The sequence below is a fragment of the Oncorhynchus clarkii genome, chromosome 21 (assembly GCF_045791955.1).
Source record: "Oncorhynchus clarkii lewisi isolate Uvic-CL-2024 chromosome 21, UVic_Ocla_1.0, whole genome shotgun sequence".
NCBI lineage: Eukaryota > Metazoa > Chordata > Actinopteri > Salmoniformes > Salmonidae > Oncorhynchus > Oncorhynchus clarkii.
In genome coordinates this window covers 20,727,840-20,740,886 of record NC_092167.1, presented here as the reverse complement: position 1 = coordinate 20,740,886, position 13,047 = coordinate 20,727,840, and the positions used below count along the sequence as shown (strand labels likewise).

At 43.3% G+C, this 13,047-nt stretch overlaps 2 protein-coding genes across 2 annotated transcripts in view; both read right to left on the bottom strand.

The window, feature by feature from the left end:
• The window catches only part of LOC139378732 (ras association domain-containing protein 3-like), a 55,612-nt gene extending 54,953 nt beyond the window's left edge, over positions 1-659 (bottom strand). The window contains exons 1-2 of the mRNA XM_071121175.1: positions 629-659; positions 168-596 (exon numbers count right to left, since the gene is read on the bottom strand). Of these exons, the coding sequence (XP_070977276.1) occupies positions 168-596; positions 629-659 (460 nt within the window). The remainder of the gene's footprint in view (positions 1-167; positions 597-628) is intronic.
• Positions 660-1,028: 369 nt separating this feature from the next.
• Positions 1,029-4,976, bottom strand: LOC139379357 (apoptosis facilitator Bcl-2-like protein 14). Its single transcript, XM_071122164.1, has 7 exons — positions 4,852-4,976; positions 3,454-3,851; positions 3,197-3,292; positions 2,921-2,982; positions 2,524-2,670; positions 2,111-2,224; positions 1,029-1,969 (listed from the first exon to the last, which is right to left on the bottom strand). Exons 2-7 carry the CDS (start codon positions 3,845-3,847, stop codon positions 1,931-1,933), a joined length of 852 nt encoding a protein of 283 aa, XP_070978265.1. The 5' UTR covers positions 3,848-3,851; positions 4,852-4,976; the 3' UTR covers positions 1,029-1,930.
• Positions 4,977-13,047: the final 8,071 nt, after the last annotated feature.

Sequence of the window (13,047 nt, the reverse complement as noted above, 5' to 3'; positions counted from 1 at the left end):
TAGTTTCATAAGGCAGTTTAGGTATCCAGTTGATAAATCATTAAATTGATAAGTTTCATACCTTGAGACTCTCTGTTAACCAGTATGTTGTCTGCTGTAGTAGATGATATTGATTCTAAGACAGTCAAGCGATCTCAACTGAAACATAATACAGTTGTAGAACTCACCTGAACACATCAGGGAGAAGTGGAGGATGTATACGCGGCAAACATCGCACCATGCGCCCGAAAGACCAAGGTAGAAGGTGTGTCCCTCCCCCCTCATCTGGGAGTCTCTCTCACTGGGGGAGAATATGGTCCTCACATCCGGGGGCTTGAACCCCCTTTTCCTACTGCCGCGGACAGGGCAGCCGTTCTCCGCGGGGTTCATCACCTTCACCGGCTCCGGTCTTCTCTCTTCGAGGTTTGGTAACGAGTCCGCTCTGATCTTGCACCAGACCGCCTCGATGTTCTCCAGACTCCTGCTTGGAGTAGAGGTATGCCTTCGGGCGGCTCGGACTACCTTGACTTTCGAATGGTACATCCTAGGCGGGTTGAACAATTCCCCTCGACTGTAGTTCACCGTCTTCAGTGCTGATTTATTAGCGATATCCACAGCTAACTGTGATACACCGATCACGCGATGTAGCGCATCGGTGAGTACTTCCTACTTTGGTGCATGATCGTACGCACTCTTTCGGGCACACAGGCGACAGCAACGATGAGTCTTCTTCGTGCGCAACACAGATGAGATACAGAACAAGGTGTTTAGTTTGGTACATGTTACCTACATGTTGAAATCCACATTGTGTGAATAGATGACACTGCTTCCTCGCTCTGGCCTGTTCTTGTTGTCTGTAAGCAGGTTGAGCAGGTGCAAGAAACCATTTAGATTAATTTCAGTACAGACCCTAAGAAATCCCCCCTCCCTCCATGAGTGACGTACCTGTACACAATCCCTGCACATGCATGCTGTGCGTGATGATTCTGAGATTGCATTTCAATATAAATTACCACTTGGTCCTAAATCATTTTACACAATGTCAGGAGTCTTCAACAGAACTATTTTTATTCAATAAATCAATATTGAAACAAATCAGTCACAAAGCTGTCTAAATCAGTGTTAACATTGAACACTATAATCATAACATGGAATTTGTTTAATTATTCCTAAACAAGTCAGACATTCCAATGCATAGACTCAGCACACAGAATGAAAGTGTGACCATATAGCAGTAAGAATAGATGCACTTCCATACAGTATATGTAGGCTACAGTAGCTGCCCCAGTCTTTGGTCCAGTCATGGTTTAACCATGTAGTGGTTCAATCTCTGGATCAACTAAGGACATAAGTCCTGGAGGTCTGGTATGTTGACCTCTTTGACTTATTTGCTTTATGTAAACATTATTTGGATCAGACAGTATAGGCTACATCAATAGTCGACAGTCTCATCATCATTATTATTCTTACAATAAAAAATAAAATAATCAAGTAAATATGTTTCTATTTTTTTTTTTTACATTCCTATAGTCCAAATTAAAATGTTAACAAAACACCTGAATACTGTACTTACACATACATTCTTATATCATATCAATGTATAATTCAAAAAAAAGGAATGGGGTTTGAGATGTACATTTTCTTATATACTATGGCTCTGGAAGACAGTCTATATTTCTATGTGCATGTTTCTTTGTGCAAAATCAATGTAAAATTGGGCATGCAATATTAACCTGAGTTGAAACTTCTCTAGGGGTTGGGGTTAGAGGGCGACATCCCAATTCTCCACCCTTTCCCATGTATTTAACAATGGTGGAAACTCACTTTAGCCAATACCTACACCAATGAAATTCTGATCCATGGAAGAAAGTGCGCAAGAGCATACTTTGGGAAAAGGGTGGATAATCAGGAAGAACCAATGGGTGTATAGGATGGGGAAAATCCCTCTGACTCAGTCGACTTCCTCCTCATCATTCACAAAAGCTTCCTCCTGTTGAGAGAGAAATGAAAGCTGTATTGACCAACATCTCACAAAATAACATTGATATTTTTGTCAGCTGGAGATCATTGATAGGAACAAGAAGGTGGACCTCCAGTACTATAGGCGATAGATCTCTCTGTATGTACGTACATATCCACCCTGCTGTATGGCCCATGAAGAGAAGTGATCCTGCAGGTATTTCGCTCCAAATCCCAGCACCCGGCTCATAGGGAGGCTGTCCACCGCTGACAGGCGACTGGTCACCTGGTGGAGCAGAGGGTTGAGACTTGACACAAAATGGCTGCCATGCAACCAATGGGTATACATGCTTGTGGTACTCCGATGGGTGATTTAGCCGCATACAATCTAAAGCACTTACAGGGACAGTTTCTAAGACCCAGATTAAGCTTATTTCTGGAGTAAAAAACACTTTCAATAGGGATTCTTGAGCATGCATTTTAGTCCAGGAGTATGTTCAAATATGTGTCTGGGAAAATGGCCATTAGTTAGAAAAAGGATTGGGAAAAAAATGTTTTATGTAAATGTAATTCTGTCATGATTACCTCACAAGTCATGGCGATTTGGGCCGTGGGTGACCCCTGAGTGCTGGGGTCCGAGGTCAGGCCAAGTCTGCCGAGGAAGGTGGAGATGGTCCTCTCATACAAGCTGTAGCCAAAGAGCTCTGAGGACAGAGAGGCGTCCTTCAGGACCTGCCAGGGACATGATAGAGGACAATAAAGTTTACACCCCAATCCCACAAGAATTTTCTGGGTGAATGTGATGAAAAATGGATGAATGATAAATGCAACACCATTTTTTCCGTTTCTCTTTGTGAGGGGATCCCAGTCTTGCAGATAGACTAATATTATCTGTGTGTAGAGGGACACCAAGTGGGCAGAGAACTACACAATCACACAGGTTCTATCTACAGAAACGGATATATTTCCTGCCATACTTTACCTCCTCATTGAGTTTGTCTCCCGCTCCTCTCAGCAGAAGCCCCACCAGCCTCTCTATAGCATCTGAAAGGCAGAGATAAGAGGGTAAGGGTTAGAGGTCATAAGTAAAAAACAAAGAGGAGTTCAGGGTCGTATTGATTAAGGCACATCGTAGAAAAACGTTTTTACTTGCAATTCTTATTTGACAAGATCAGGTAGTCCCTCCCATTTTCAGTCCCTTTTCCATTTGGTGCCTAATGAATACATCCCATATATGACGGCTGAGTTGGTCTTATACCTTCCTCTCCGTCAGTCTCCAGGTCCTCAGAACTGAAGGTCACTCCGTCAGCAATCTGAGTCAACCGGTCAGCTACCTCCCCCAGCACATCTCTCGCTAAACCGGAAACAAACACACACAGCTTTAGTATACTTGGCATGTCAACAAACCATCTGCCTAAAGAAGAAACATACTTTAAAATGTAAGGAACAGTGTATTACACCAACACATGCAATCAAACAACCCTCCCGTCTCTCCTTCCCCTGATACAAACTCACAGTTGCCAAAGGATCTGAAGGAGGACCTCTGGGTGCCCGTTGGTGGCGATGGTGTTCTTGGTGGTCCTGATGCTACAACTGTACTGTCTCTGTGGGGTCGGATACAGCTCAACAAGCTCTGCAGCCTCATTCTCATCCCCTTCTTCTTCCTCTTCTTCTCCTTCTTTATAAATGTGTCTGCATGGCCCTCTAGTGTCTGTGCACCACCCGGCTGGGTGTCTGTGCCTTGAGGTAGCGGGCACAACACCTCCCTAGGTCTCCTCCTCTGGGCGTACGCCATCATCAGCCTGAACTCCACACTGTCCTCCATGCCATCCATATCCCCTGGCAGCCCAGCTTTGGCACTCCCATTCACATTACTGTTGGTACTCCCATTGGCATTGCTGTTTGCCATCTCCCTAAACAAAAATAAACAAACAAACCAGGAACAGGAAGTGAGTGTATAGCTGCAACAGCCTATTACACAAATCCAACAACATTGATCTGTAAGTTTTCCAATGCAGTTTAAAAACAGTTTATGAATGTATACTTTCCTGGAAGAGTGCAATGCACAGTCCCCCCAAACAGCACATTGGGAATAGAGAATGAGAATTTTTACTGAAAAAAAAACATTAAAACAACCTCTAGAGAGCAGCAGCACTCATGTGGTGGTAAAGGGCGTAACTGATGCCAAAAAATGGGAAGACAACATACCAAGGCACACCCTTTAGTCCTGTGAGTTCTGAGTCTGACAAGACATCAATAGGTGACAGGTAGCATAGTGGTTAGGGCTTTGGGCCAGTATCTGAAAGGTTGCTAGTTTGAAGGTGAAAAATATGTAAATGTGACCGTGAGCAAAGCACTTGGAGTTGGGACACAAAAATATATATATTTCCAATGCGCATACAAGTACAACACACTTGTAGCTGCCTAAATGTGTTAAATAGGACAAATACGTACCCACCAAATTATAATCATTTTAAATTATCCAGAATGTACACACTACTATTTAAGACAATCAAAAACGCATATTTTGACCAATGTGTAAAATAAAATGTGTTAATTGTGTAGATACTCCTCTAAGAAAGCCAATGGCTCAAACCTCATGTCGCCAACATAATTCGTTCAAAGGTTATTGGAGGGGATAATTCAATGGTGGCCTGAGGGGAAAAAAATAAAGAATTCTGCCAGGGGGGAGATTTTCGGCACAATATCGAGATAAGATATATATCGACTTTGAGACATTACATGAAGTATTTTCATATTAATGCGAAATTCTTGTTCGGAAGATTTCTCACAAAAACGTCTACTACCAGGCGCGTACTGGGAAACCAACCAGGGACAGTAAAACTTTAACAAAGTTTAAGTTAATAAATCGGCACTTACTTATTTATCAAATAAAAAGCCATGCCTACTTACGTATAACAGTACTACGTCTGCGCTAGTTGCCAACGTTTTAAGTTATAAATTCGCCGGTGAATGAGCGTTCTTCTGATTCTTAAAACTCTCGTTCTGCCTGCTAGCTGCTGCCTGTCCGACTGACTCCTGGTGTTTCTTTATAACCTGTCTTCCGTAAACGTCAGAGCGACGTTTGTATGTGGTCGAAATTGAAACCAAGTTGGCATGACGATTGTTTTACCTACATGTGAGAACCCCCAAATAGTGACACGTCAACCCCGTGGTGAACTAGTCATGTTAAATAAACAAAACAATGACATTGCTATTTTATCTGTTCTTCTAAATTGATAGTTATTCACATATTAGGACACAATTATACAATCCGTTGGTGTTGGACTATTCCTAATGTCTATCAAATGTATCCCCTTCCAAAAATAATACATACTTTAACTGCTTGCCAGTCTGTTCCCTGTCTGTATAGGCCATATCAACCTGCTGGCTGTAATGGGTAAAGGTTGTGACTATATTGCAGGCATAGTCTATGACTGATATAAGTCTCTCTGAGACTGGATAGAGCGATTCAGCTACCTTCAAAATGGACAACAATAATATTCTATTCCTTAAGGAAATCCCCAGAGTTAGTTTTAGCAGGCACCCATGATATTCAACCACCCTATTATCTGTCCTCTATCCCACTCTGAAGGTTGGGAGTCTTTCACAGGCTTGTGTAAATGTGACTTCTCTTTTGCCCCACCTCAACAACAAACAATCATTCAAAACACAGGAAATAAAGTCAGAGGCAAGCAATAGTATTTTCTCTTGGAAAATGTCTCCTGTGAAATGCCCTCAGTTAGCCTACCACACACACACACACACATTGTCACATGTTTTGTTGTGAACTTGTGACTCATACTGTTGCGACTCATGAGACATCCACAGGTAGGGCTGGAAAATGACGACACTTTATTATATCAGTTCCAGGTACTTAGACCTACATTAAATGTTGTTGATCATTGACAGATACAGTGGGGCAAAAAAGTATTTAGTCAGCCACCAATTGTGCAAGTTTTCCCACTTAAAAAGATGAGAGAGGCCTGTAATTTTCATCATAGGTACACTTCAACTATTACAGACAAAATGAGGGGGAAAAATCCAGAAAATGAATTTACGAATTTATTTGCAAATTATGGTGGAAAATAAGTATTTGGTCACCTACAAACAAGCAAGATTTCTGGCTCTCACAGACCTGTAACTTCTTCTTTAAGAGGCTCCTCTGTCCTCCACTAATAACCTGTATTAATGGCACCTGTTTGAACTTGTTATCAGTATAAAAGACACCTCTCCACAACCTCAAACAGTCACACTCCAAACTCCACTATGACCAAGACCAAAGAACTGTCAAAGGACACCAGAAACAAAATTGTAGACCTGCACCAGGCTGGGAAGACTGAATCTGCAATAGGTAAGCAGCTTGGTTTGAAGAAATCAACTGTGGGAGCAATTATTAGGAAATGGAAGACATACAAGACCACTGATAATCTCCCTCGATCTGGGGCTCCATGCAAGATCTCACCCCGTGGGGTCAAAATGATCACAAGAACGGTGAGCAAAAATCACAGAACCACACGGGGGACCTAGTGAATGACCTGCAGAGAGCTGGGACCAAAGTAACAAAGCCTACCATCAGTAACACACTACGCCGCCAGGGACTCAAATCCTGCAGTGCCAGACGTGTCCCCCTGCTTAAGCCAGTACATGTCCAGGCCCGTCTGAAGTTTGCTAGAGAGCATTTGGATGATCCAGAAGGAGATTGGGAGAATGTCATATGGTCAGATGAAACCAAAATATAACTTTTTGGTAAAAACTCAACTCGTCGTGTTTGAAGGACAAAGAATGCTGAGTTGCATCCAAAGAACACCATACCTACTGTGAAGCATGGGGGTGGAAACATCGTGCTTTGGGGCTGTTTTTCTGCAAAGGGACCAGGACGACTGATCCGTGTAAATAAATACCAGCAACAGTGTGTGAAAACCTTGTGAAGACACACCGCCCGGGCAACGAAGGAGTGGCTTCGTAAGAAGCATTTCAAGGTCCTGGAGTGGCCTAGCCAGTCTCCAGATCTCAACCCCATAGAAAATCTTTGGAGGGAGTTGAAAGTCCGTGTGGCCCAGCAACAGCCCCAAAACATCACTGCTCTAGAGGAGATCTGCATGAAGGAATGGGCCAAAATACCAGCAACAGTGTGTGAAAACCTTGTGAAGACTTACAGAAAACGTTTCACCTCTGTCATTGCCAACAAAGGGTATATAACAAAGTATTGAGATAAACTTTTGTTATTGACTAAATACTTATTTTCCACCATAATTTGCAAATAAATTAATAAAAAATCCTATAATGTGATTTTCTGGATTTTTTTTCTCATTTTGTCTGTCATAGTTGAAGTGTACCTATGATGAAATTTACAGGCCTCTCTCATCTTTTTAAGTGGGAGATCTTGCACAATTGGTGGCTGACTAAATACTTTTTTGCCCCACTGTATGCTACCATACAGGTAAGCACGGGCATATTATGGGAAATAGTCATTGAAAGGGTAAGCCGTCAGCAGGGTGGAGGAACGCACAAGCACACACGCACGCATATATTTGGATCATGTTTGACTATAGTGTAGGGGCGCAACTTTCACTGGGGACGGGGACGGGACGGGGGTCATGTCCTCCCCACATTCTGAAATTGCATTTTTGTCCCCCCAGTTTTATCATAGCAATGTGATTAAAAAAAGGTGGCAATGGAGTGGTTTAGGACCATGCAGACTCTTCCGAGCGGCCGGGTAAGTTGTGTGAAGGCAAAGGATCTGGAAGGCTGGCTGGATCAACACTGGAGAGTTGAGCATTGTTCAGTGTGTATGTGTTGTGCCCATTCACCAAGTTTTAAAGGCAAGCAGAGCAGAGACTGGCTCCTCTTTAGTTGACTGATGTAGCTGGCAATGTAACTGCTGTTCAACTTTTATTTTATTACATTTTTTACCCCTTTTCCTCCTCAATTTCGTCATATCCAATTGGTAGTTACGGACTCGGGAGAGGCGAAGGTCGAGAGCCGTGCGCCGTCCGAAACACAACCCAGCTAAGCCGCACTGCTTCTTGACACAATGCCCACTTAACCCGGAAGCCAGCCCCACCAATGTGTCGGAGGGAACACCGTACACCTGGTGACCGTGCCAGCTTACACTGCGCCCAGCCCGCTGCAGGAGTCACTAGTGCACGAGGGAACAAGAACATCCCTGTTCCAAACCCTCCCCTAAACCGGACAACGCTAGGCAAACTGTGCGCCATCCCCGTGGGCCTCCCGGTTGCTTCCGGCTGCGACAGAGCCTGGACTCTAACCAGGATCTCTAGTGGCAAAGCTAGCACTGCGATGCAGTGCCTTAGACCACTGCATCACTCGGGAGGCCCTAACTGCTGCTTAACTTAACAGAAAAAAAACTAAACTAGTGTTTATTCCGTCCTGCTAACTAATGTTCAATCGCTGGAAATAAATGGGACGAGCTGAAAGCATGTATATCCTACCAAAGGGACATTAAAAACTGTAATATCTTATGTTTCACCGAGTCGTGGCTGAACGACGACATTAAGAACATACAGCTGGCGGGTTATACGCTCCATCGGCAGGACAGAACAGCAGCATCTGGTAAGACAAGGGGTGGGGGCCTATGCATATATGTGAACAACAGCTGGTGTACAATATCTAAGGAAGTCTCAAGATTTTGCTCGCCTGAGGTAGAGTATCTCATGATAAGCTGTAGACCACACTATGTACCTAGAGAGTTTTCATCTGTATTTTTCGTAGCTGTCTACATACCACCACAGACCGATGCTGGCACTAAAACCGCGCTCAATGATCTGTATACCACCATAAGCAAACAGGAAAATGCTCATCCAGAGGCGACGCTCTTAGTGGCCGGGGACCTTAATGCAGGTAAACTTATATCAGTTTTACCTAATTTCAATCAGCATGTTAAATGTGCAACAAGTTGAAAACAAATTCTAGACCACCTTTACTCCACACACAGAGACGCGTACAAAGCTCTCACTCGCCCTCCATTTGGCAAATCTGACCCTAATTCTATCCTCCTGATATCTGCTTACAAGCAAAAATTAAAGCAGGAAGCACCATTGACTCATTGTATAAAAAAACTACAGGATTGCTTTGCTAGCACAGACTGGAATTTGTTCCGGGATTCTTCCGATGGCATTGAGAAGTATACCACATCAGTCACTGGCTTCATCAATAAGTACATCGAGGAACGTCGTCCCCACAATGACTGTACGTACATATCCCAACCAGAAGCCATGGATTACAGACAACATTCGCACTGAGCTAAAGGGTAGAGCTGCTGCTTTCAAGGAGCGGGACTCTAACCCGGAAGCTTATAAGAAATCCCGCTATGCCCTCTAATGAACCATCAAACAGGCAAAGCTTCAATACAGGACTAAGATAGAATCGTACTACACCAGCTCCGACGTTCGTCGGATGTGGCAGGGCTTGCAAACTATTACAGACTACAAACTAAACCACAGCCGAGAGCTGCCCAATACGGGCAAAATAACTTCAAAGCTTGCTTCGAGGCAAGTAACACTGAAACATGTATGAGAGCATCAGCTGTTCCGGAAGACTGTGTGACCACGCTCTCCGCAGCCGATGTGAGTAAGACCTTCAAACAGGTCAACATTCACAGGGCCGCATGGCCAGACGGATTACCAGGACGTGTACTCCGATCATGCGCTGACCAACTGGCAAGTGCCTTCACTGACATTTTCAACCTCTCCCTGTCTGAGTCTGTAATACCAACATGTTTCAAGCATAGTCCCTGTGCCCAGGAACACTAAGGTAACCTGCCTAAATGACTACTGATCTGTAGCACTCACGTCTGTAGACATGAAATGCTTTGAAAGGCTGATCATGGCTCACATCAACACCATTATCCCAGAAAACCTAGACCCACTCCAATTTGCATACCACACCAACAGATCCACAGATGATGCGATCTCTATTTCACTCCACACTGCCCTTTCACACCTGGACAAAATTAACACCTATGTGATAATGCTATTCATTGACTACAGCTCAGCGTTCAACACCACAGTGCCTTCAAAGCTCATCATTAAGCTAAGGACCCTGGGACTAAACAACTCCCTGTGCAACTGGATCCTGGACTTCCTGACAGGCAGCCCCCAGGTGGTAAGGGTAGGCAACAACACGGGGGTCCCTCAGGTGTGTGCTTAGTCCCCTCCTGTACTCCCGGTTCACCCACGACTGCGTGGCCAAGCACAACTCCAACACCATCATTACGTTTACTGATGACACAACAGTGGTAGGCCTGATCACCGACAACGATGAGACAGCCTAAAGGGAGGAGGTCAGGGACCTGACTGTGTGGTGCAAGGACAACAACCTCTCCCTCAATGTGATCAAGACAAAGGAGATGATTGTGGACTACAGGAAAAGGAGGACCGAGCACAGCCCCATTCTCATCGACGGGGTAGTAGTAGAGCAGATTGAGAGCTTCAAGTTCCTTGGCGTCCACATCACCAACAAACTAACATCGTCCAAGCACACCAAGACAGTAGTGAAGAGGGCACGTCAAAACCTATTCCCCTTCAGGAGACTGAAAATATGGCATGGGTACTCAGAACCTCAAAAGGTTTTACAGCTGCTCCATCGAAAGCATCCTGATGGGTTGCATAACTGCCTGGTATGGCAACTGCTCGGCCTCCGACCGCAAGGCACTACAGAGGGTAGTGCGTACGGCCCAGTACATCACCGGGGCCAAGCTTCCTGCCATCCAGGACCTCTATACCAGGCGGTGTCAGAGGAAGGCCCAAAGACTCCATAGACACCCTAGTCATAGACTATTCTCTCTGCTACCGCACGGCAAGTGGTACTGGAGCGCCAAGTCTAGGTCCAAGAGGCTCCTAAATAGCTTCTACCCCCAAGCCTTGCTTTTGGGCCTCATCTATGGCTTAATTCTAAGGTACCCCAAAGAACTGAAATATACCTTTGAGGTGTTCCAAAAAGTATTCTTGGAACTTGATGATCTCAGGACCTCCCCACGGGTCCAAGCTCTAAAGATGAAGTTATCTTTCAGTTTTCAGTGATATCTAAAGATATCTATAAAAACTCTCAAAGGGTAAAATATCGCTTTGATGTTAAGGGGCACACAGACCACTAGAGAATTCTTGCCAAAATGTACAACATGTGAGGTCAAAGTGCTAATCCCAAACTATCACCTAAACTTTATAGAGTTGTGAAGATCTGAAATTATTTGTAGTCAGATGCAAGCTATCTGGATGTAACTTTAGGAGGCAAGGTGGAGTTATACCCAGAATGCTTACAGATTAAAAAATAATGAGATCTCCACAAATGCTTAAGGAGTAGGGTTTAAGGGGCAATTTGAGATTGAAGTTTGAAGAAAACCTTTATTCAAAATAAAGGTGTTGAAGTTTGAAGCTGAACACTGTTGTTTCTTTTTGCATATTCCCTTGTTTAGAAATAATCATTTTTAATCAATTATCCCAAGTATATTGAGGTAACTATTTGCATCAGCTTTTTAAGTATAGCTGTGAGTATATATTTGAGTAGTAGGAACCCAATTTAAATGCATTTTACTAACTTGAGTACCATAAGTAACTGAGCAAAAAAACATTTGTAGATTAAACATAGAATATAAATTACGATACTGAGTAAATTCAGCAAATTAAACGTACAATATTAGTTCTGTAACTGATTACATTAAGTATATCAAACTTATAACATTAGTTCTGGGACTTGAAGGACTTAAGCAGGTCAAACTAGAAAAAACTTCTGAACCTGATAAAATTAAGTTGAATGAAATGAATTTTTGAGATCCTGTTAGTTGTTTGCACTTAATATATTTGAGTTTGTAATGCACTAAAATATTGTACTTAAATGATCCTCCTTGTTGGATTTACTTAAAAGGCTGATGCAAATAGTTACTAAAAAATGTTGAATTAAAAGGGGCACAATATTTTTTACAGTGTATCAGCCAACAGCAGACAGATTTGGAGAGACTTGCACTTTCTCTATAACTATTTTTCAAAGCCTACCTTTTAGGAGAGGGAAGATTTTCAGATGGAGAAATATGGGTGATCAATATTTTCAGGACTATTTCTAGGCTATGTAGTAAACTATAATCATAGGCCTATTAAGGAAGAACATGTCCTTGGAAAGATAACTGCCAGTGCTTCTCCGCCCATTTATAGGCTTTAGCCTACTCTATTTTGAGATCCCACTCGCACATGATCTCGCAGGTATGGCTAATGAACTGGAAGCATCAAGAATGATGACAGCGACACTTGCTACGTTTTGCATAGGCCTATATGATATAGCCTACATTTTGTGAGGACGATTTGCAGGCAGAGACAAATAAAAATATGTTTTTAATACAATGAAAGAGGACCGTTTCCAATAAGCTGTGGGACAACAAAAATATTTTCATCCCAAAGTTGTCTGTCTGAAACCCTGCTCCCTCTGTAGCATGAAAAATGCGACCACGCGCAATGATCTCTGTCGGGACCCGCTGGATGCCTGTGGGACCTGCGGGTCCCGACAGAGATCATTGCGCGTGGTTGCATTTGAGGGAATAGAGGGAATGCAGCCCTCTAGTGTAGTCAGTACACAGCACAGTGCTCATGTTTTATCATGATCAGATGGTGACAGGGGTCCCAGCAGGGTCAGACAGCCAGTCTACAGAGCTCAGGTGAATTTTGTAGGAGGCCTTTATTAAAAATATCAGTAAATGATACAAAGTTCCATCTTGATGGGTAGACCAACAGTAGCTACAGGACAGCAGATTAAACTTAAAGCTACAGTCCGGGATCTGGAAATAATGGTCATTTCAATTATTGAACCATTGATTTTATTCTTGGATAATATAATGTATAAATGTACACCAAGGTAATTCTTTGTCATGCCTCATTTTAGGAGGATCAGATGGCGACAGGGGTCTCAGCAGGGTCAGGCAGCCAGGGAAGACCAGGCTGTGATGGAGGTGAGGTGAATTTTTGCAGTTACAACACTTTGTTCCCTCTGTGCAGCAAACACTGGACAAGCCAGATGCTATTTTATGGCAGTCTGACAAACCTCCAAAGTTCATTTCCAAATTGTATCAAGGGTTGATAGACTTTTCCTGATGATACAAAA

Bases quoted from the DNA above. Each gene is read 5' to 3' on its own strand.
- LOC139379357 (XM_071122164.1), bottom strand. From the start codon at position 3,847: ATGGCAAACAGCAATGCCAATGGGAGTACCAACAGTAATGTGAATGGG. The intron at 3,293-3,453 runs GTGAGTTTGTAT...TTTCCGGTTTAG, and splicing joins CTTCAGATCCTTTGGCAACT to CGAGAGATGTGCTGGGGGAG. The intron at 1,970-2,110 runs GTACGTACATAC...CTCTCTCAACAG, and splicing joins CCATACAGCAGGGTGGATAT to GAGGAAGCTTTTGTGAATGA.